Genomic DNA, 24,145 nt, shown 5'->3' with positions numbered 1-24,145 from the left:
ATACAGAATCTTTGGGGATTTAAATCCGTGTGTGTTTGTGTGGCAGAGAATCATGAGGCTCATACAAGCTAGTTAGATTTTGAAAAATGTTTATTCTTATTCTTAACAATCAAATTAAGAGGGGAGACATGGACAGGAGAGGAGACTTTGTAGAAAAACAAGCAAAAATTGTTTTGAGGGGATTCAAAGCATTATTATAGCATGTGTTTTTAATACAATCTATTATTTTTCATATCCAACACCTCCATTTGCAGTGGAAACACTTAAAAAACAAAGCTTTAATTTTCCTACAACCAGAAATCACCTGAACATTCTTCAAGGCATTTCCAAAAAGTGTAAAAAAAAACACCAAAAAAACACCTTTCAGCTTGTGTCTTCAATCTACACTGCTGACAGCCTCTTCTAGAAACTGTGCAAAGCTTTTGGTGCAGAGAGGGAGAGACTGAAGGCTGACGCGTTGGTGCACTGTACTCTGGATGTGGATCCAAATATAGTTTGATTTGACTGTTAATGTGAGGAAATTATATATGAAGCCTTTTTCTTAACAGGAGAAATACAGGTATGAAACAGTATTGTCTTCTGCTGCCTAATGCATGAAGTAGAGAAGGAATCTGAATGTTTTTCACATTTTATTGTGCCAAGTGCTTTTTTAAGACAACATAAGATAATGCTGATACTAACAACAACACTTGAAAAATCTGAGATTACACAGTTTCCTGAAAAATAGAGTTTGATTTCTGATGAGTCTCTCTCCAGACCTGGTGCACAATTTTGAAATGTATGAAAGTTATGCTTTCTGATCATGTAGTTCTGCCTGTATACAAAAATGTACAAAAGTTTGTTTTTAGGATAAAGCTAACTTAACAGCGCTAAGAACGTTTACTAGACTCTCTTCATGCCTGTTAGCATTACGCAGCTGTTAATTCTGAGCACTTTGCACACATTTGACAGCCAAAGGTATAAAAGCTGGCACGGCTAACACAATGACCGGCAAACAGACAGATTTGGCTTATTAGTGACCTAAATGATAACAGCATGTGGTTTTGATGGGGATCTTTCGTTTCTGTTTACATCCTGCCTTCTTCTGCATTTGTAGACAAAGTGCAACTTCCTTTTAGTCCATTACCTAGAGCTAAAAATACAGAATAATGTGCGGCAGAGAAAGAGCTGGAGTCTAGGTCGATAAGTCCTATGCAGCCAATAAAAAAACAAAAACAAAACAGCTATAAATATTGGGAGAAGACCTCGAGTTCCTTCCATCACCAGTGTAATCCAAAACAGGACAAAGACTCAACAGCAGTCTCTCTCTTTATTGAATTCATGAAAGTGTGTGTAGGTAGCCTCTGAGCGCCATGACAGGAGGATGCAGGCACAATGCAGTCACGTGGTCTAGAAGACATGAATGTGTTTGTTTGCTGTGTATTTTCGAGCCCAGGATCTTCAAACCTTATTTATCTTTTCACAATATGAGGTGTGCGCAGGGTTGGGCCTCTAGGATGCGAGCCATGGATGGGAGAGGCACTGGGCTGCGGTGGCCCTCCTTTCAGGCACCAGGTCCAGCATGGGTAGCAGGAAGCTGCTGAAGGTGTGCGCCTCCTCTTTGGACCACTCGTACTTTTCTACCAACACGTCAAATAAACCCCACGGCTTCAGCTTGGTGATGTGACGCAGGTCGCCTGGGAGAAAATATGACATTTCTGAATGTTAACACATTACATATTATATAAAAAAATATGGTTTTATATAAATAATGAGTGTTTTTGGTTGGAATAAATCCACTGCACCAGCTCTAAGAACTGGAAATAACGGCGCTAAATTTAATTAGCAAGTTCTGTCCTCAAACTGAGCAGATGGCTGTTCCCTTGAGCCATCAGGTGCACAGTCTGAAATAGTTTCTTTTGCACCAAATACCTGAGTATATTTCAAGGATGAACTGGATTTAGCAACAGCAGACAGCTGGTGGCGGGGGCCGGGGTGTGTTTACCTTTCTTGGTGAAAAACTCCTTGGAGTATTTGCCTGCCAGGATCAGCTTCCGAGGAACTTTGCCTAGCAGCTCGATGATCAGCGCTAAGTGATCTACAGGGAGGCAGAGAAACACACAAACACAGCTGATGAAGCACCAAAGTAAACAGAACCATTTCAGAGGTTGCTGAAGAACAGGGTGGCATGATGACGCAGTAGTTAGCACTGTCGCACTGTCATGTCGAAGTGTCCTTGAGCAAGACACTGAAGCCTAACTGATGTCGGATGTTTTGGGGGACAGATGTCTAAGAGGAAGCAGACACTAACCTTCGTCTCTGGAGTAGTCTTCTCCAGAGTGGGGCTCAAACAGATAATCTCCAGTGGCAAGCTCAAAGGCCTGAGGAAAAGGAAAAAGGAACACACACACACACACACACACACACACACACACACACACACACACACACACACACACACACACACACACACACACACACACACACACACACACACACACACACACAATAACTCAATAACTGGTAGATGCATAAGTTTAATCAAATACAAGTCCAGTAGTATGATCAATGAGGTCAAGACCTGGAACCCCAAGTTTTGTTTTTTGTTTTCCTTTATCATGTCAACAACAGCTGTGTCTGTGGGGGTGTATCAGAGTAGGCAGAGTAGTCTATTAAGGGAAGGTTTACAGCTCCTGATATGTGTTCTCTGTAGAGCTTGTAAGTACTAGTGTTAATGTAGACCAATGTTTTGATGATCAGGTTCACAGATTGTATCTCATGTCCTAAAGGCACATGCATATTGACACGATACGCATTTCTGCCGACTGGTGGGGGATCATGCCCTGTAAAAATCACCAATGGGTCAATAGGTAGGATTTGAATTCAAAACATTTGTTTTGATGACAAATTAACACATTAAAACTGTGCTTGATTACGGTGAAGAGTTTAAATAACTTCACAGTTTGTCTTTCCAGTCAGTGTTAATGACATCACTTCCATATAATGTATTTCTGCAGGTGCTCTGAGTGTTTGTGTCTATTTTACCATGCAGGCTGTGCTCCAGATGTCTGCAGGTGTACTGTAGCCGGCTCCTGTCAGCACCTCAAGTGAACGATACTGCCGCGTCTGGATGTCATCAGTGAAATGTTTGTGCTGCGACAAGAAAGAGAAAAATCCTGAATGCTGGAGGCACAAAGTAAAAATCGAGCTGGTGTTTACAAAGCGCTGCTTTTTGAGAATTAGGCAAGATTTAAAGGCCAGATTTAAAGCACAGTAGACAAACCTTTCAAAAAAGGTACCAAAAACAGCTCACGTATATATATATTTGCACTTACCACCCAGCAGGCGTTGCCCAGGTCAGCAATCTTAACCTGCAGCTTGTCAGCATTAACAGGCTCCAGGGGGTTTACTAACATACTGCCTGATGCTCCTGTTAAAGAGAAGAGAGAAGGGGACAGAGGAGGATGAGGTAGAAAATCAGGGAAACAAATGAAGATTTAGACACATGGGAGACGACCAAGAAAATTTAAGCTGGCAGGATGCTCGTAGTTGGGAAGAAAACTCACAGGATCACATTAAACATGACAACCCTTAACAACCCAACTCCTCGGTTGGATAAATTCACACTCCGAGTGGAGGCTGCTACTGTAGCAGGTATGAAAGTTTCCAGTTTCCAGTGGAAGGTTTATTATATGTTACATTACAGGGTCTCCTCTAGGTAAATGGTTAGCGTAGGTTGTTAGTGATAATCCATATGCATTAGCCTTACTAGCACCTTCTTTCTGCTGCGACCTGCTCACCTGCAGCTCTCACTGAAAACTGTACAGCCCACGCTTACTGTGCCCCTCCAGTTAAAGCTATACTGAAGGTTTTTTTTCTCATTGTAATGCATGTTGCGTTAATGTGCATGTTAACATATTAGCAAATTCTGGTTCATACTGGATCGCCTTTGCTCTAACATGCTATTGATAATCTCATGCAGCTTCAAATGGCCTCAGTGTGTGAAGTGCTGCATCATCATACAGAAGGTGAAAAAAAAAGGGGGGGGGGGTTACTAACCATTCTGGCTGTCCTCTTCTTCTTCTTCATCCCCTCCTTTGGTCTCCCCTTGAGTGTCCATCTCCTCCCCCTTTTTCCCCTCCTTGTCTCCCTCCTTCAGCTCCACAGTGACAGAGTCTGGCCTGAGAGAGGCAGGAAGCTGCTGCAGGTCGGGGTCCCCGGCTGAACCGTTACAGGTCTGATGCTCTCCTGTGTTACTTAATGAGTCCTGGGTCTCTGTGTTACTGTCTGGTTGGTTTGCGTTCTGTTGGTCCTCCTGCTCCTCTGTCAACTGCTTGGTCCCCTGTACCTCTGGACTGGTCTTGCTCTCCGGTGTGGAGGCGTGGCCGTTGCAGTTCACCTCCATCCCGTTCTCCTGCTCGGCTGCACTCTCTCTCTGTTCTTTCCTCTCTGGCTGCTGCTGGGGCTGTTCGTCAGGAGTCGACTCTGTGTTGAAGCAGAGTGTGGATTATTCAACTGTTTAATTTATTTCCTAATGAATGATAATCTTGATGCTACCCAAACTTGACTTTATTATTGATTTGTGCTTATTTCAGATGTCACATGCCAGCAGATGCTATCTATTCTAACTTTTTAACCAATAAATAAAAAATAAAAAGATTTTAACTAAAACAATTATCCCTTTCTCCTTCATTCACCTGTGATTATATGGCAAGCAATGTCTTGCAGCGTGGCAGACACAGAGAGTGTGGCTGAGGAAGTATCTTCGGTGGTCTCCGTTACTGTCATCGTCTCCTCATCCTCCTCTTCTCCTCCTTCAGGTGTTGCTCCTCCCTCCATCTCCTGGATCCTCTTCTCCAGCAGCTCCGCCTGCTTCCTTTGCTTCTTCTTCATCTTCTTCTTTTTGTTCTTTGACATTTTGGCCATCTTGGGAAAGAAGAAAAAGGGGAGAGAGAAAAAAATGTATTGTTTGTATTCTTACCTTGCTGTAAATGTGTGATTGTACTCCAAATAAGTCCTGATATCATTAGATCTGGTAAAATAACAAAAACATAACTTACTGGTTTGGGTGCTGGGGCTGTACTCACTGTAGGAAACAGGAAAGATCAGAGGATTACATTAGTGAACGACATATGTGGCACATCCTTCGCCTCTCTATAATTAGTATTCTGCTCGGGTGGCTGAGTTGATTCACACCAAGAGCTGTACTAATAGACTGTCTCTGCAGCGGCACCCAGCTCAGCGGGAGTCACACACTCCTCTGAGCAAGCTGGTAATTTCCATAACCAATCCAGTGGTGACTCATACCGACACACAGCTAAGCGCTCCTTCTTTATTAGAAACCTCCACATGCTTTTAAGTCAAAACCCTCAAGTTTCTGAACGCTTACATCACACACACACACACACACACACACGCAGGGGAGGATTATACCACAGAGCTGGAAAATCTATTAGTTGTATTAATGGCAAACATGGAGGATAATGGCTCACTCTTATGTTGTGAACCACCAAATAAGCGACATGTCAGTCAAACGCTGAGAGGCACTGGACCTGCAAACCTCTTTGTTGTCAGCAACATGCCGATCAAACCGCAAAAGTTGCTTAGTGGCGTGCGGACGAAAAGAAAGGTTGTGACCTGCAGAACCCGAGGGAGGCGCAGCACCGGTCTTCTGCCACTGCGTAGCTTCGGCAGCCATTTTCTTGATATAGGGCTCGTTGACGGTCAGCAGAATGTTCTCTGGTTTGATGTCCGTGTGGATGATCTTACACTTGGTGTGGAGGTAGTCTAAACCCTGCAGAACCTGCAGCGCACAAAAATGTTATGGAGGGTAGGTGTTATGATACGTTACATAATAATAATATGTGATATTTTAAAGATGAATTGTTTCTGTGTTGCTTTACAATACCTGTCGTATGATGCTTTTAACACTGGCTAGGGGCAGGCCTTGATAATTCGACTTAATGATCCACTTCAGTAGGTGATATCCCAGCACCTCAAATACCATGCACACATCTGAAGACATACAAAGTCAAGGACGGACAGAACACAACTTCTCAAATGACTTTAAATGGAGTTTTCTCAATCTACACTGGACGCAAGCCTATAAAATGTATAATATAAACACATAACTACACTTGATCAAATGATTTCCATTTTCTGTGGGACAGCTGATTTGAAAAGTTTGAGAAATATGGCTCAGCTGGTGGGAGCTTGACACTGACTGACTGTCTTTGCTCATACCTTTTCCAGGTTCATGCTTGGACTTCAATGACATTTCAAGTTTCAAGTTTTCCATGAGTGTGAACAATCTTTCAATATACACACACAAGTTAACAAAAGTTTACTTTTCCAGAGGATGTCTGGGCACGTTGCCTGAACACACAGCTGTAGAGTGGGTGGCGTGGGAGAGGCAGTGATGTGATGGAGCGAATGTCGGTGCATTGGGGACCGTGACACTTTAAGATGTGCCAAAGCACGCAGCTAGTCACGTGAACATCTGTGAACCAACGAAGAAGAGCAGTGCAGAGTGTGAATCTGGGGGTGTAATAAAATTGCTGGAGACTTCAGACTGCCAAATGACTGGCACCCAAATTGTACACCGTCACTGTCGTTTGCTTTCAAACTCCATAATTCTGGTAGAATTTTGGCTGAGATATGATGATCAATAAAAGTAATGCAGACAAGGACAAGCACAATGACAAGGATGAGCTAAATGAGTGTCTAGCCCGAGGTGATGGAGTCTTACTCTTGGATGCTCAACACTGAAATAGCTATTTGGCCTGCAATGAGTGTAATCAGTGTGTCCAAGCCGTCACATCGAGACAGCAACAGTAGGGAAGAGAAAATGGAGGGACGGCAAGTTGCTGCTGCCGCACTGTTTCCCTCCTTCACAGAATGACAGCACCGGAAAACCTTCCACAATGTTAACTATTGGCTGGCACAGTCACAAAACACTCAGTTTTGTACATTTTTCAAGAGACTGTAAAGTGTAGTTCTTTGTTCAGTTTATAAAGATATTGCTTTGCAAAACCTGCAACTTGATTACAGGGTGGACAATAATATTGTTTGTATTGCCGTGTCCATCATTCACTCAGCCAGTCTGATTAGATGTGGGGGAAAATGTAGTGAATATAAAAGAAATGGAATAGTGGATATCTGTATTTTAGGAACACATGAACTGTTACTTGTTAACATGAAGTTTCTTTCTCAACAGAGGATACGAGTCCCGTTCATGCCAGAAATTTTGAAGTCATCTAGAAGCTGCACCACTTTCTCTCTGTTGGGGTCACTGGGATCTGTGTTTCTCACCTGGAAACACACACACACACACACACACACACACACACACACACACACACACACACACACACACACACACACACACACACACACACACACACACACACACACACACACACACACACACACACACACACACACACACACACACACACACACACACACACACACACACACACACAGTGTTGGGAAAGTTGTGGGCACTGGAATAACTGGAGTATGAGCCAGTGTGAAAATATGTATGTTGTGATGACTGTGCGCCTTACAGATTTGAGCAGCTTGATCTCATCCAGAGCGGTCTCTGTGTAATGTTCAGCACTTTTTACAACCTTCATGGCCACGAAGCGCTTCTCCCTGAAAAAAAACACACACACACACAAAATCATTTAGTCATTTAACTCGTCACAACCACATGAACTTGGCTTTAAATATGTATCAATTAATATCAATTACAGTAACATCAAACCTCTCAGTGGATACATCCATAAAACGTCTAATAAAGTCCAAAGACATTATTTAAATAACAGGCCTTTCCTAGAAACTATACTCAGTATGTGCTATATTCTTACGCATATAATCTACAAATATTACAAATACAGAGGGAGCAACGTGGCTGACATTCCTGGCCCCCCACTATGGACCATTACATCCTTATGCATGCACACAGCACTCCTCGGCTACTGATAGAGATCCAGACACTATTGATGCTTCTTTTTTGGAAGTATTACAGTATTAAGAAAGCACACTTCACTGCGACGTAGCAGCAGCTGTGGCTCGGTGGAATCCACTCATGACCTCAGCAAATCTGTACAATCATGGTCTAAATGTCACATAGTTTCGTTTAGGAGTCAACTTACTGGATGTCCCAGGCCAGCCACACAGTGGAGAAGTGCCCCCAGCCCAGCTTACGGATCACATGGTATCTCCCGTTGAATAGATCTCCAATCTTTACATGGTGATATCCACCTGACCAAAGAAAGTTAGCAGATACACTCAAACAATGTTGTTTAATAATTGTATGTTGAGTGTTTGTGGATGAAAGTGTGTGTTTGAGAGAAAACCATTGTCACACACACACACAAATATGGCCACAGATGCCTTGCAAAAACATGTGGGTCTACTCCATATTAGATGTTAAATCGTGTATTATTCAATTTCGTATGTGAATTATCACTAAAATATATGACAATACTATTAAAAAGTAACTACTTAGTCAGCATACTCATACTATGTCTTATTGGCTGATACATTCTCACGTCTGATATCTGAAGGGAGAGAAAGACTGAGAGACGTCCTACCCCTGCAGTAGTCATTGGGGTCCTCTTGCTCATCGTCATCAGAGCCCAGGATCTCCTCGTCCTGCTCTGGGAGGGGAGAGTCTGCCTGGCCCGGCTGAGAGCCGCCTCCACGACCATGAGGCTCTGGTCTGAAGAGAAACAGAGAGAGACAGGGATGGTGAGAGAGATATTTCACCAAAATTACAAGCAAAGATCAGCAGCCTGTTTAATCCATCTGTCATGACAGAACAGTCCCGTAAGCACAAAGGGACAGAGAGGAAAGCAGCGAGAAATGATATACTTTTTCTTACGACAGTACAGTGAAAAGAGTGGGGTGAACAGGATATGGGGAGTGACTATGCTCTGACATTCATACCAGAGATCAGGACATTAATACTGATGATCAATTAGTATCTGATTTTTTTTCTCCATTGTTGTGTTGTCCTATCAAGGAGCATCCCTATTATTCAGTGACGGGTCAGTAATAAGTAGGTGATTATGGTTATGAAATATATTGGACACACCTTCTCATTCAATGGTTTTTCTTTATTTTTAGTATTTTTTACAATGTAGATTAATATCGAAGACATCAGAACTATGAAGGAACACATGGAATTATGTAGAAAACAAAAAAGTGTTAAACAAACCAGAATATGTTTTATACTTTAGATTCTTCAAAGCAGCCACCTTTTGCTTTGATGACTGCTTTGCACACTCTTGGCATTCTATCAATCAGCTTCATGAGGCAGGTTTTCAATTAACAGGTGTGCCTTGTCAAGAGTTAATTTGTGGAATTTTTTGCCTTCTTAATGTGTTTGAGCCCATCAGCTGTGTTGTGCAGAGGTAGGGTTGGCACACAGTTCTATACAGTGAATTGCCCTATTCAACTACTGTTCTAATCCATATTATGGCAAGAACCACTCAACTAAGTAAAGAGAAACGAGAAACATCAAACGCTATGATGAAACTGGCTCTCGTGAGGACCATCCCAGGAAAGGAAGACCAAGAGTTACCTCTGCTGCAGAGGATAAGTTCATTAGAATTAGTAGCCTCAGAAACCGCAAATTCACAGCACCTCAGATTAGAGCCCACGTAAATGCTTCACAGAGTTCAAGTAGCAGACACATCTCAACATCGACCGTTCAGAGGAGACTGCGTGAATCAGGCCTTCGTGGTCGAATTGCTGCAAAGAAGCCACTACTGAGGAAGAACAACAAGAGGAAGAGAATTGTTTGGGTCAAGAAACACAAGGAATGGACATTAGACCAGTGGAAATCTGTACTTTGGTCTGATGAGTCCAAATTTGAGATTTTTGGTTCCACCCATCATGTCTTTGTGAGATGTAGAAATGGTGAGCGGATGGTTTTGTACATGTTTGGTTCCCACTGTGAAGCATGGAGGAGGAGGTGTCATGGTGTGGGGGTGCTTTGCTGGTGACACTGTTGGTGATTTATTCAAAATTCAAGGCACACTTAACCAGCATGGCTACCACAGCATTCTGCAGCGACATGCCATCCCATCTGGTTTGAGCTTAGTGGGACCATCATTTGTTTTTCAACAGGACAATGACAATGACACCTCCAGACTATGTAAGGGCCATTTGACCAAGAAGGAGAGTGATGGAGTGCTGCGTCAGATGACCTGGCCTCCACAATCACCCGACCTAAACCCAATTGAGATGGTTTGGGATGAGTTGGACCGCAGAGTGAAGGAAAAGCAGCCAACAAGTGCTCAGCACCTCTGGGAACCCCTTCAAGACCATACCAGTTGGAAAACCATACCAGGAGACTACCTCATGAAGCTGATTGAGAGAATGCCAAGAGTGTGCAAAGCTGTCATCAAAGCAAAAGGTGGCTACTTTGAAGAATCTAAAATATAAAACATATTCTGGTTTAACACTTTTGTTTACTATATAATTCCATATGTGTTCCTTCATAGTTCTGATGTCTTCGATATTAATCTACAATGTAGGAAATAATACAAATAAAGAAAAACCATTGAATGAGAAGGTGTGTCCACCTGTCCACATGTGGCTACATTTTCTCTCTGGCTGTATTTGTGAACACACTGACATCATGCACTGCAGGTGTATGCAAATGCAAACTCAGAAAGCCTGGTACAGAGACACCGGTCAACTGTGAAGGGCACCAAAACATAGCAGTACAAATGTGGATCAGACCAGGTAAGTGTCCTGGTCAGGAGAGCTGCAGCACAGCCGGACATTTTCACACACTTCAAAAGAGACACATTATAGCACATTTCTGGAGTGGAATTTGAATTCAATTAAAACAGCATGGATGAATAAGATAGTGTCAATAACAGAAGTCAGAAGAAGAACATTTTAAAGCTCAGGAATCTGTGTTCAATCAGCTACGCAATGAGGACCAATGGCTGGACAGGAAGTGGAGAAAAGGGAAGAGATGTGCGATTCATTTTTCTTCAAACCCACCTACAGAAGCTGGAGCATCACCACAAAACCAAACAGTATTAGACTCCTTCGACCAAGACCTAATATCATTAAACATTAATTGTATTGTTGAATAACTGATGGTGATTCCTCGATGCTTAAATGAGCATGTTGTGTGAATCTGAACATGGTGGAATAAATGATTAAAACAAATCCTCCAGTTGTTCTTAAAGGATCGAGTAACAGAGACCATGTTTCACTCACACACACACACACACACACACACACACACACACACACACACACACACACACACACACACACACACACACACACACACACACACACACACACACACACACACACACACACACACACACACACACACACACACACACACACACACACACACACACACGATTCAAGTTAGAAACCCAGCAGGTCCAGCTGCAAAAACGATGACCTGGGAACACTACATACTCTACCGGAGTCACTTATTAAAACATGCCATGAAGGACTTCCACACACTAACTCAAATTATTGTCCGACACATCATCATCTCTTCCTTGTTTTAGTAAATGACTAGTTTCTGGATATACTCTTGGTGCTGTCCATGGTGCTGAAAGAGGAGACAGCTACTGTATCTCTCACTGAATCCAAACCACATAGTAACAAACATATAACATATCACCAATGAATAACGTCGACACCCTTCAACCAATCAGTAACAGCTAAAGAAACTCGCCAGCATCCCCTGTGGGCCATCCGGTCCAATTTTAAGAATTCCACTGAGCAAACATTCCAGCACCAACACAGAGCATTCGTTTCATTTTTTTGAATAGAGTATGATTTGTAGGCCGGGGCATCTCAGTAGCACCACAATGCTTCCTTTCTAATGGTATGTTGTGAGACATTTGACCTTCTTATTGCACTTGGCCATATATTTAAAAAATATTTCGATTAATTGTTCAGCCCTGGATCACGGTGTGCTGTGGCGGTAAGAACACCCAACAGCTTCCAACAAGAACTCCTGTTCTCTGCATGCAGTGCAGATAGACGTTTCCCTCACAAGCAACACAGATCACACTATTTCAAGCCTCAAATAAACACACTGCAGTCTAATATACAAAACCATCTCATCAGTCCTGCGTGCTACACATTTAGACTGAAGTTACAGTGTCAATCAGTAAACACTGGATGGTGCTGAGGAGGATTTGGAGCTAATTAAAGCAAGTCACATATTATCTCTTAAGCTTTGAGCGAGTCTGAGCAGCTGACTTTTGCCACACAGCCTCTGAAGAAAACTGTTTCCTGTTAACTGCGTTTACCATCATGGCTTCTAAAATTGGAATTTGATCTGCTTCGGTTCAGGGTACTTTGTTGTGATCTGCTTGCAAACAACATTAAAGTCATTAGGATTAGCATGCCTTGCTAATCAGTTCATTGGCTTATCTCTGAGCAGAAGAACTTTGGATGCATCTGAGCAAAAACATACTTACAAAGCAGAACTGAACTGTTTGTTATAGTTCCTGAGGGGGAAAACGCAAATAACGATTGTCAGAGGTGTAGAGATTAATTAATGGTTTAGGTTCTTTACTATTTTGACACAGTGTAATGTATCAACATTAGAGAGCAAAAAAATATAAACATGCAGCCAAAGAAACATATATGCGCTGCGACTTCTGTTAGCCTATCTGCTAACATACAGTGTAAGCTGTTTCAGATATATCTGCTATAATGGAAATATCAGCCAATAATACTGGCCTGCTGATATATCTGTCTGTCTCATGTGTCCAAGAGGCATCCTCTTAGGAGAAAAAACTGGGACAAAAAGATTTCCATTATTATTTATTCTGCAATTATGCTTCTACATATTCACCCATCTGCTGTGAGAGTTTTCTCTCTATACTTCAGGTGTCACTGGAGTGGGCATGCCCACAATTTTTCATTTGCTCACAATGTTCACAACAAAAACAAATTAGATTAGACACCAAAACTGCTTCTATGTTTTTAGGTTTGACAATAATATTTCGTGTTCTCATTAACTGCAGTATTACAATTACTTGAATGACTTACGAATGTGCTGCCTCCAGTCGTTCTCTGGGCTCGACTGTGATAATAGCTTCAGCAGTTTCAACACTTTGGCCCACACACTGTGTGGCAAAGGCGAAACAACACTACATTTGTTCATTTACTCGCATGCACACACAGTGTATCGAAACAAGGGTTCGTTTAATGGTCATTTTACAACACAAAGTTGTATAACAAAATGTACATTTGTAGTCCCTTTATGCTTCACACACACACACACACACAAACAAACAATAAAGAGCAAAACATAACAAAACATTCATTGACACTACCTACGCCAATCTCCTGTCATCCATCATGTGTAGTGCTTTAAAAGTGAAAGACAATTCTCCATTCCCTCTCCTTCTGGCTGTGTCTCCAACACAAGTACACAAGCTTTAGAGTCACGATAACTGCAATGAACTTTAAGAAAAAGTGGGCTTAAGCTGGGCTTCAGTATTGTGGTAATTCTGTTAATAAAAGTTGTGAAACTATTTGTCAAGGACCTTTTCCTACCACGGCAAAGATGAGATGATGACCAGATGAAATGAATATAAACAAACAAAAAACTGACTGAATCTCTTCATGTTATCACTAATGAAAATAAAAGTGACAAAAGTGGTTCAAGTAAAAAAAAAAATACAATTTCTTCAAATTACAGAAGAAAAAGACGAGACCACTGATGTGTATTAAATCATCATCCATGCATCCTTGTCATGTAATGCTGCTTTGCACCTGACCTCCTCTCTGTAGCACCTGCAGCGTTGATGGAACAGAGTAGCTTCTGTATACATTAATATGAGAGGATGGTAGATGTATATGAAGTGGTTAAAATACTTGATCTTGAATAAAATAAGACCAAAATGTTCAAAGTTATTATTTGACTAATGTACTGACAACAACCAAAAAAAAATCAACTGTTTTTGCCGACTAAAAATAGCCTTTTGTCAGCTAAAATTCATTAAAAATACAAAAGGATCAGACTAAAAACCAGACACATGGACCTTCGATCCCAGGACAAGGACTAGATCTAAATATAGCTGCCAAAACAAACACTATTTTCAGTAAGTAGAGAGCAAAGCAAAGAGATGGAGGGACAGAATGGTTTGAGGGACAATATCTATATGAGAGAAAAAGGGACAAATACAGAAATATTTAGCAAACATGCATGACATTAAAATGACATTTTGAACCCAACAACAGCATTCACACATTTAATGCCAATACACAGCAGACGATCATGCCTTTCAAGATCACTGCGGTACATCGACAGTTGGACATTTCAATGTCCTCTGATCGCCAGACGAATGACCAAAAAGCAGGATACTTCAATGACTTCTGCAACGCTCCAAACACCTGGACCTGCCTCAAGACAACCTATAACTGTCTGTGGTCATCTCGTCTGCCCACACTCTCACTCTTACCTGCAGGATGCACGGATGCCCATGGGACGAGATGGAGGGGAGGAGGACAGGAGAGAGCGCAGGTGTTAGAAAACCCTCTCACTCCATCAGCCAGGAGAAAAGAGTGCGATTAGAGGACCAAAAAGAGGGAAAGGGAGAGGGATGGAGAGAGAAAAGTAGAGTGGCGGAGGAGGAGAGAGAGATCAGTGCTGATAACTGAAAAGCAGAGATTATAGAGGAAGAGGAAGGCAAACAGAGTGAGAAGAAAGAAGGGGGAAGAGGAAGGAAAGGAGCAAAGCGGTGAGAAGACGAGCGCAGAGAAGAGAGGAAGAAGAGGAAGAAGAGAAAGAAGAGGAGTAATGTAGAGGCTCTGCTGCAGGCTGACTCCTGGAGCACAAGGCACCACTGCACACTCGCTGACTCTCTCGCTCACTTTTTCTCTCTCTCTCTCAAACACACACACACATACACACTCTCGCTCTCTCTGTCTGACCGAGAACTCTCCTTGGCTGTCGTCAGCCTCTGGCCCCTCCCCCTTTCACTGACAGCTGGGAGATGATTGGGTGATGCAGCCCAGCACTGCATTGCAGGTGAGGGATGACATCAGATTCCCCCTCCTCCTCCTCGTCTGACCAAAACAACACCATTCCTCTCCCCTCTGCCTGTCCATCATCTGCCATTCCAACAATGTTTCACTCATCTTTTTTTTTTTTTTGCACTGAAACATAAATGCTACTCAAACTGCCAGTTGTATACGCATTATGCCCCAGCCTCTGCAGGGTTTGCTCTTTCTGTTGAAGTGCTAGGTGTATGGGGCTTTATTCCTTATCTTTATTCAAGAGTGTGGTCTTTCAATTTGAGAGCATATCTTATTGATTTCTCCTTTAGATTTTGTAATGTAATCCCTCAAAACCCTATCCTCGCACTCAAATAGCCCTCGCTCGCAAAGATTTCCTGCGCTCCAGCTTCAACCCTTCTCCTCATGAAACGTCTGCTCGGCTCTCTGATTTTTTGTGCAACAACCCTGTCAAAATCCCCCAACCAATAGAATGCCAGGTGTAGTTTTGGCCAATGAAATGATCCCTGCCTTGTTGCAGGCGTGTTCGCTTTACTTCTTAGAGCATCCCTTATGGGCGGTTACCCTTTAACTGGGTTCATCCACTCCCGCCCTCCACTGCTTTATTATTTTTACTTCCCTTGCTTTCACCAATGGAGGCCAGTGTAGTTATTATAGTAAGAGAAAAAGTACAGGCACCAATATATATAATAACTGTCCTTTTATTCCAAAAGTTGTAAAGAAAGCAAATGAAGTACAAGTCTCTGAGTACAAGTGTCTGAGCTGGGAAAGAGTTAAATAAACACCTCCTCATTCAGAGCCAATGTCGAACACCAAGTACTTCATTATGGGGGATCAAGTACTGATCTGAGTACGTTAGTCATTCATTCTTTTGTCAGTAATAGGTCATTAAATTAATATTACTAGTATGTCTGATGTTTTTGGCATGCAGGCTGGCGGCTGGTGGTGATACATACATCCAACATCCAAAAACTTAATTTGCAAGCACTGCCTGCAAAACACTTGAAGACACCCAATAGGGAGTGTCCTGAACAAGTTCAGCTTGTGCCCAAATGGCCTGGTGTGCAGGTGCAGACATGCTCAGGTGCACCATGGGAACTACAGTATTTAGTCATTCTGGTCCAAAATAAAATAACATTCAAAGTCAGCGTGACGGGTAACGAGTAAACGGGTTGGTCGTACATTTTATTTAGTGTGTCTAACAACTCCACAGACCGACCTGCTGGGCTCAGTGGCTACACGCAGCACCTCAAACTCTGAACAAATCCAGATGATTCTTGAACATATCAGTGGCTTGTTTGCTAGCTAACAAAATTCAACATGTAAGATATGTTAACATATCAGACAATAGACCTTTTCCACAACTGACATTTTGAAACTGCATAGCAAGAGAAGCACAAGTGTAATGAATAACATCATAAACAACTGCATTCGTTTTAAGTGGAAAGGTTTCAGGACCCTGTGCATGTGGTCTCACTGGAATAACTTGCTGGGACACTTAATGAACTGCACTAAGAACCGAAGGAAGCCGTCATGAATGTGAAGAGTTACGCCTGTGCTTTTCCTGCTATGACAAGTCAAATGTTTACTGAAAAAGAAATGTCTATTTGGTAGCAGTTGGAAGGCATTTTTCCCCTCTGTTGGTGGATTGTAGCAGTTTTGATTTATTTTTATTATGTAAAAGCCTAAATAAAATATTTGCTTTTTTCACAGGAACACAAACTAACTCCTCATCTGAATCTGTCTCTCTCTCAAAGATGAACACTGGATAGTGTAGTAGTACAATGTAGTACAATTCCATGTTGTACTTGATATCAACTGCAGCCTCACAGTCCAACAACAATCTCTTTTACACCTCTTAAAGCCATTTTCTGAAACAGTTTAACACACAAAGAGCCTAATTAAAGGGTCTGTTTAACTGCGGTCTGGGCCACATTTCCCAATAGGACAGCGATTGTGCCGATGAGGAATCTGAAATCTAACACGGAGGCACAACCACCTGACATCTCAATCACCCCAGCGCCCACATCTGACATGACAGAGTGTGTCAGTGTCTCCTGGTTTCTCCTGGCTGTATTGTTTCCACCCATCTAGCCCAATCAGATCTCTAGAGCAAAACAAACAAGGGCACAGAGGAAGAGCTCTTGGGGATGGAGTGTGGCCAAACATTTACATCTCCTCCTCCTCCTCCTCCTCCTCCTTCCAGATAAAACCAATGCCAAGTGCCTGGGCAGCAGAATAAAACAGCAGCACTGGGTAACTGTACTGAGGGTGCAATGCACACAAAGTGTAAATGAGTGTGCTGCAGAACCTTCACATTAGCACTCCAACACCTGCTAGTATGTATGAGTGTGTCATGCAAGAGAAAATGCTTTTTTACTTCCTTTAATCTCCTTCTAACATATACAAATCCATGGTCTTTTCAATATGCAGTGCCATGTAGGTCAATACTATCTAAACAGAGACAGTGTTTCATGTTAGAAGCAAAGTTTAATGAAGCAGAGAGACTGCATGACATATTAGAGAAAGAGACAGAGAGAGGGAGGACACTACAGCTTTGTGTGCTACAGCACCAGTTAAACCACTGCAGGTTTCCTTAGTTCACAAAAACAAATCTCCCTTCACAGAAAGCTGAAAACCCAACATCCCCATGGCCTGAAGCTACCCGCCTCCCCTTCACAATGAACACACACAAACGGACATAATTGTATATTTCTGCCACTGATGGGATGGGGAAGAAGGGTAGTAACCTGCAGGGTGAGGACAGAAAACAAGAGAGAGAGAGAAGCAGAGGGACACAGGGCTGCAGATGATAAAAGATTTGATGGGTTATGTAATGAACTGCAGCTATGGCTGGGAGAGAAGAGGGTGAGATAAAAGCAAAATACAACGGAGAGCAACTGAGCTGGTAAATACTCTGCAATGCTGGCTATTCCTGTTCAGTCTCCTGAGCGCACATTCCTAAAATTGCAGTCTTAAAATTACATCTGAGGCATGGAAAGTTAGAGAAACAAGTGGTTTCATGTCTGAAGTGATGCCAACAAAATACGATATTGTACAGCAGCGGGAAAAAAAGGGCTGGGCCATAAGCTCTTTCAAAAGCTGGCAGCACAAATCCACCAGGGACAACATCAGTCCTGTTCTCGCTTGCACACACACTAAAGCAAAACACATAAGCAGGTAGCAGGTACCTGGTAGAGCAACAACGGTCAGCATCTGCTCCTTAATGAAAAATGGATCAGCCCATCAATAAGTCAGCCCAACTCTGTGTACACTGGCATCTGGCACACACACACACACACACACACACACACCCACACAAACACTACTACGCTGAAAACTCATCATCACAGATTCAACAAGCAGCACAGACATGAGCAAAGTCTGACTTTCACATATCTCTCTCTCTCTCTCTCTCTCATACACAAATACAGACACAAGACTTATTGCACGACTCACTTGCATGTGAGGCCGCTGGCTAGCTTCACCACAGCTGTATTGATGGAGAAGATCCAGTCCAGGAGCCACATGACCCAGAGGACACTAGGCTAAAGCTACGTTACGCCAGTCTATACTGAACCGAACTTGGAAAAGGCGAGTGCTGTGACCTGGGACCAGGTCTGCTCTGCTCTCCCCTGGCTCTTCGACTGAACAGCAGCTGCTGCGTCCTCTCAGCACAGCAGCCACAACAGAGCGACTGACACGAAAAAGTGGGAGGGGAAGGAGCATGATGGGTGCAAGGGCAAGAGAGAGAGAGAGAGAGAGAGAGAGGAGTTGATTTATGCTTGGATGCTCGCTACTTGCTTGATGGTATTGACAGAAATTATGCATTTTCAACTGAAAACTGTTGCACAGCATCACTTTCACTGTTGATAGACATAGAATATGTTGTAGTGTTGCAGTAAATGTCAATGACTGTCGCACAGGACAGTTTGTTGAGTAGAAGGATAATCCTCTAGGGGCCTTATTCTTGTTCATTAATATTTTGGGTTAATATGCTGTGTCAAGACTCTGAGTTTGTGCTCTAAGTCAGGGGTTTTCAAATTGCAAGGTGCAGGGGGCACGGAGGGAGAGATGTGAGACAAAGATACTACGCAAGGTGAAAGAGACAGGTACATGCTGGTGTCCTAAAAACAACGGGCAAACAATTGTAATTTGGCCCGTTTATCAGCACGGCTCCAGCTTATGGAGGCAATTAAGGCACTTTAAGACTCTTAGCGCCTGATTATATCAAAAAAACTCAGCAAATTTGAACACGATTATTTGACATAATTAATTAATTCAAAGTTTAGACTCAGTGTGACTTACATCATTATCTCCAATATCCATCATGAATAAACGTCCATAAATCTGCTTAGATATCATAGAAAAAAGATGCTCCTTAAACTCCAGGCCTGTTCACTTTTAAGATTTCATCAGTATCAAAGTAATCCAGCGATAGTTGTCTGTACACCCATGGGTGCTGCGTCAATCCTGTAATAAACTACTTTAATTTTAAATTACTTTACCACAACAAGTAGGACAAACTGTAGCTTCGTAACAGCTGCAAATATTAGCCTTCGTGCTTTGAGTATTAATTTAAGATGTGATGAGGCTGCCGTGTCAAAGCCATGCAGTTAAAATAAATAAATAAAAATGCACAATCTTTGGCCAACCCAGATATTCTCTGAGGCCATTGTATAATATAGTAATAGTTATCGCTTGCTTAAAAAAATAAGAAAATATATGTATGACTCATGAACATAAATACAATATTTTACATTTTCTTAATATTATTTTGTACACTCTTCCACTATGAGTGAATGACAGAGTGAACGAACAACCAGGATGAAGAGATTCATTATGTGATCACTTTGGCGAGAGACACCAGTCAAGATTGTTGAGCAACTAAAGCAAAAATAAAGTGTTGTAGAAAAAAAAGAGGTAGGTGGACGGGCGTGGTGGTAGAGAGGGGGGAGATGAGAACAGAGATGAGAGGGATAAAAGCATGAAAGTATTTTTATGTAACTGGGAAATGGCAAAAATAGGTGAAGCACAAACAGGTGATGGTTGAATCGAGTGTCATGAGACGTAGAGAGAAGTGAGAAGGGACGGGGAGGCTGTAGGTGGGAGATTGTAGGGATCGGACGGTGATACTGTGGTGGTAGTGTATGCAGGAAATGAAGGAGTTGATGGAGAAATAAAGGTGCCCTTGCCGCCAGCTCATAGAAACAGTTGCAAATTGTTTTGTCACAGTGTTCATTGAACGCTCCAAAAACTAAGCGGCGCACTTCTCTTCTGTGGGCGTTGCATTTGATGTGCAAGCAATTGGTATTTATTCTAATTAGCCACTTAGGAGTTGAGATAACTGAATTACAGACCAAAACAATACATTGACTGTTACTGAAGAAACTTGTTCATTTGGCTGGATTTTTTTCTTTTTTTTACCATAAAAATTCCAAGTGAGGAAGGAAAAACACAATTTTTGACACTCCCTTGATAGTCCTTGAACGCAGCCCAACCCCAACCTTGTTTAACAAGATTTGATGCACACAACAAGTCCATCGTTGGCATTTTGTAGGAATCAGCAACGGGTGATGATAACTTCCAAATGAATTGGCGACTACATTTGTTACCTACATGTTACTTTAGTAGCTGTAGCTTTATGGCAGATGTATACCATTTAAACACCTTTCAGACATCACTCAATTCACTCTGAAATATAGCTTGTGCCATTTATTGAGTGGCTATATTTTGATTTGGTTCATGTTCATAATGCCATAGAAAATTCAGCCACATGGATTGGTTGTTGTTGTGTGGCATCTTGAGGTCATTTGGATAATTTACTCGAAATACCCCTTCTGTCCTGGTGTCTGGACTTCTGGACTTATTTTATTTGACGGTTTACGTAACTTCAGAGTACATCATGTGTACCTACATATAGATTTGGGGAAAAAAAAAACATGATTCTGATAAATGTTCCTTTATCTTTTATGTTATAAAAAATCAACTCAAGTTCCCTTTAGAGAACCACTGTGAGGAATTTGCAAAATGGCTCCTATTATGGCAACTCAAGCACTCAAACAACTTGACAGCAATAACATACTTTAGAGTAGGATTAAATGGCTATAATGAACTACTGCAGCACTTTAATGTCAAAGTCCTCTCTACTTTTGTGTAGTTCTTTTTTTATCCTCTCTTAAATTATAAAGTAACACGGTTGCGAGTCACAAACTTGCAGATACAGTGTGATGCTGCATCCACCAAATGCTCACACACTACAACACGCACCAACAGTTGCATGATGTTAAGTAGGACAACTCATCATGACTATTATTTAATTTGAGAGTTGCAAAGTTTACGGCCAAGTGGGAAAATGCAGCCGAGCAGTTGTCATGGGTAAACCACCGGCTTCGTGTTTCGGGACCAGAGAGAGTGAACTGTGATATAAAAACAAGCGGGGAGTGTTTTTCAACTTACTTTTTGCCAGGTTTCCTGGGCTTTGTCCTCTTCTTCCTTGCTTGCATGGCGAGTACTAAAAAGTAGAGAGAGAAAGCAGTTAAGTGTAACACCAAACTCCAGTCCTCGCAGTACAATACGACACTGTATTGTTGCTCAAAGCTGTTATGTCTATTTCATGATTTCAGAGAAAGAGTACATGGTGTGCCCCGGGCTGCAGGTGTAAAGAAACTCTGGTTACATTAGCAGCTGTGAGTGGCTAGCAGGTTACTTAGCTGGAGTAAAAGCCTCTCAAAAAGTAAACCGGCCTTGGCGCTGTGTTGCCCCATAAAGAGGCATTTTAAGGTAGCTGCTAACAGTAACGTGGTGCTTTTCACTGCGAGTATCACACATATTTGGTCTATTATCCATTAAATTATCCAGAGCCATGGTATACTTGTAGATAGTTTTGGGGACACTGAGGCTTATTTTTCACTCTAACCTTACTCTAGGTTTTGGCGCATACTTCTTCACGATCAGATGCTAACGTTAGTCCGATGGCTACTGCTAGCATACTGTTAACACACACATACACACACAGCAGAGCGCATGGTCCACTTTTACTTTTCATCAACTGTTGTGTGGCTTGTTACAGCTGTTAAAACCATTATGAGAATCCAGTTGACAGAGAAATGTCTTGAGGAAAAGCGTGTGTATTTCAAGAACTTGGTGTAGAAAGCATTTAGGAGCAGTTACAACGTTACCTTTTCTTTCCATGCTGATACCCAGTCAGGAGATAAGCTGCGTTCAAAGACTGTTGGAAATGTCGGAAAAGTGCGCGAAAATGAACGACGCAATAGAGTTGAGCCGTAGGGGGCGGAGTGTATAGAAACTCAGTAACAGCTAATGGTATTTGTGATGTACATGGTATCTTTTGGCGAATAAATTAAAACATTTACCACATGAATATAGACCATTTTCTCATAGTCGCTATAAAGCTCTGAGACGTTCACTTCCTAAAAAGGGGTCCAGAGATTGCCACGGCCGGATTTACCTATCAAGGGGCGTATGTGATTTGCTGTTTGGACCCTACTGACCCCCCCTTCCACCACCATCTGTGCAGTATGTATGTACCCTGTTGTCTCACAGTAGCTTTAATTATGACTATAGTCATAGGATGACAGAGCTTTGGCTGCTGCTGTCGCTGTGATTGCGGCTGTAGACATGGCTGCTTTGGTTGTTATGATTATGGCTGTGACACATTACTTTATAATGGGTGAAACACTAACAAACACTGTACTGGTAACACATCTGTCATATCTTATAGAGTTCAAATTCCATTTGGCTTCAATAAGCTTTCTTGGCTGATGGTAATGGCAGTAAAGACTAGTTACAGTACAGCAACCATAGCCATATCCAGATCATCATGGATTTAACCACAAATGCAGCCGTACTTCAATAACCAGATCCACAGCCACAGCTTCAACCAGCACAGCCAGGGAGAGCAGCTGCAGCTGTGCTCACAGCCAGTGTCTGTTTACTGTCGGAGCTCAGGTTTTTGAAAGAAGTAATGGGCAATAAATGCGAAAGGTAAAGCGGCACATCCTCTCTCCTCTCTGTTGTATATGCAGAGTGTTTCCCTAAACTGGCAGTGTATTACAGCTGGACTGGACCAGCACACTAGCTGTTCCTGTTATCAGGGGGCACGCAAAAGTTATTGCGACTTAACGCAAAAGTAGTCTCGCCGTATGGGGCTCCGTATGATTCGGATCTTGTTGTATGAATATATAATCAACGTTGAGGACTGGGATTGTGTGTATGCATGAAAGTAGTTGTAGATTTGGTGATTTTTGCACTATAAATAAACTGAGTTTTAAGTTTTCACTCGGATTAATCTTTATTTCTGTTTGCTTCACTTTTCTTTCCCATCTTTGACCTACAGGCTCGGTCATCTTACAAACTGGCAGAGGCTTTGCTCTACTTGTGCTGTGCTGCCGCCCAGTGGTGGCATTAATAAAAGCTGAATCTCACCACAACATACTGCACACCGTTACAGGTCGGAAAAATAGTAGCCTTTATTTTCGAATGGTGGTATTTACAGGTGGCGTGGCGTGCTGTCTTGGTACATGTAGTAAAGAACACAGTAAAAAGATATGAACACATCTCAGGCAAAGAAAGCATAACCAATAACCAAATTAACTACCGACATTGGGATATGGACAAGATAAGTAATCTAATTTATGCAGTTGCTTTAAAACTACAAAGAACGAGGCTTCAGCATTGCCCTTCAGCATCCAGTGAGTAAACGTACACTCTTTCCCACAAACATGTGCCCTGCTAAATTATTCAAATGAATGACAAATATAGTTCTAGCATTACTCAAAAAAAACAATCAATATTACAGAATCACAGAATGACATCAAATCTTGATTTAACACACAAAATAATAAAATAATACATTACAAAAAGCACTAATGAAAACAAGCAGTTGCAAATGAAATAGACAGATATTGTTTGGTTGACATCAGCCGGAGCAACTGTGGATAGAGCTTGTATGTCACATGTAAACTGACTCCTGAAACAGTTCACGTCTACTGTTTAGTGGTTTGTATATCAATACAAAATGTTGACGTACTTGTAATACATATTTTGCTTTGATTTCTGCATGATTTCTATTGAAAGTTTCTGAAAATAGACTACTTTTGGAGGGCAG

The 24,145-nt window shown here is 42.0% G+C and overlaps 1 protein-coding gene across 1 annotated transcript; it reads right to left on the bottom strand.

Moving 5' to 3' along the window:
• Positions 1-101: 101 nt before the first annotated feature.
• On the bottom strand, positions 102-22,236 carry srpk1b (SRSF protein kinase 1b). The gene is made up of 16 exons (XM_070902057.1): positions 22,197-22,236; positions 21,475-21,529; positions 8,580-8,707; positions 8,139-8,247; positions 7,548-7,635; positions 7,203-7,290; positions 5,888-5,994; positions 5,617-5,782; positions 5,040-5,065; positions 4,677-4,905; positions 4,039-4,464; positions 3,315-3,409; positions 3,025-3,132; positions 2,291-2,360; positions 1,985-2,077; positions 102-1,676 (listed from the first exon to the last, which is right to left on the bottom strand). Exons 1-16 carry the CDS (start codon positions 22,207-22,209, stop codon positions 1,492-1,494), a joined length of 1,986 nt encoding a protein of 661 aa, XP_070758158.1. The 5' UTR covers positions 22,210-22,236; the 3' UTR covers positions 102-1,491.
• Between the last annotated feature and the right edge of the window lie 1,909 nt (positions 22,237-24,145).

This window comes from Enoplosus armatus, chromosome 3, assembly GCF_043641665.1.
Source record: "Enoplosus armatus isolate fEnoArm2 chromosome 3, fEnoArm2.hap1, whole genome shotgun sequence".
In the NCBI taxonomy this organism is placed as follows: Eukaryota; Metazoa; Chordata; class Actinopteri; order Centrarchiformes; family Enoplosidae; genus Enoplosus; species Enoplosus armatus.
The sequence above is the reverse complement of the archived record's forward strand: the minus strand, read 5'-3'. Positions and strand labels throughout refer to the sequence as shown.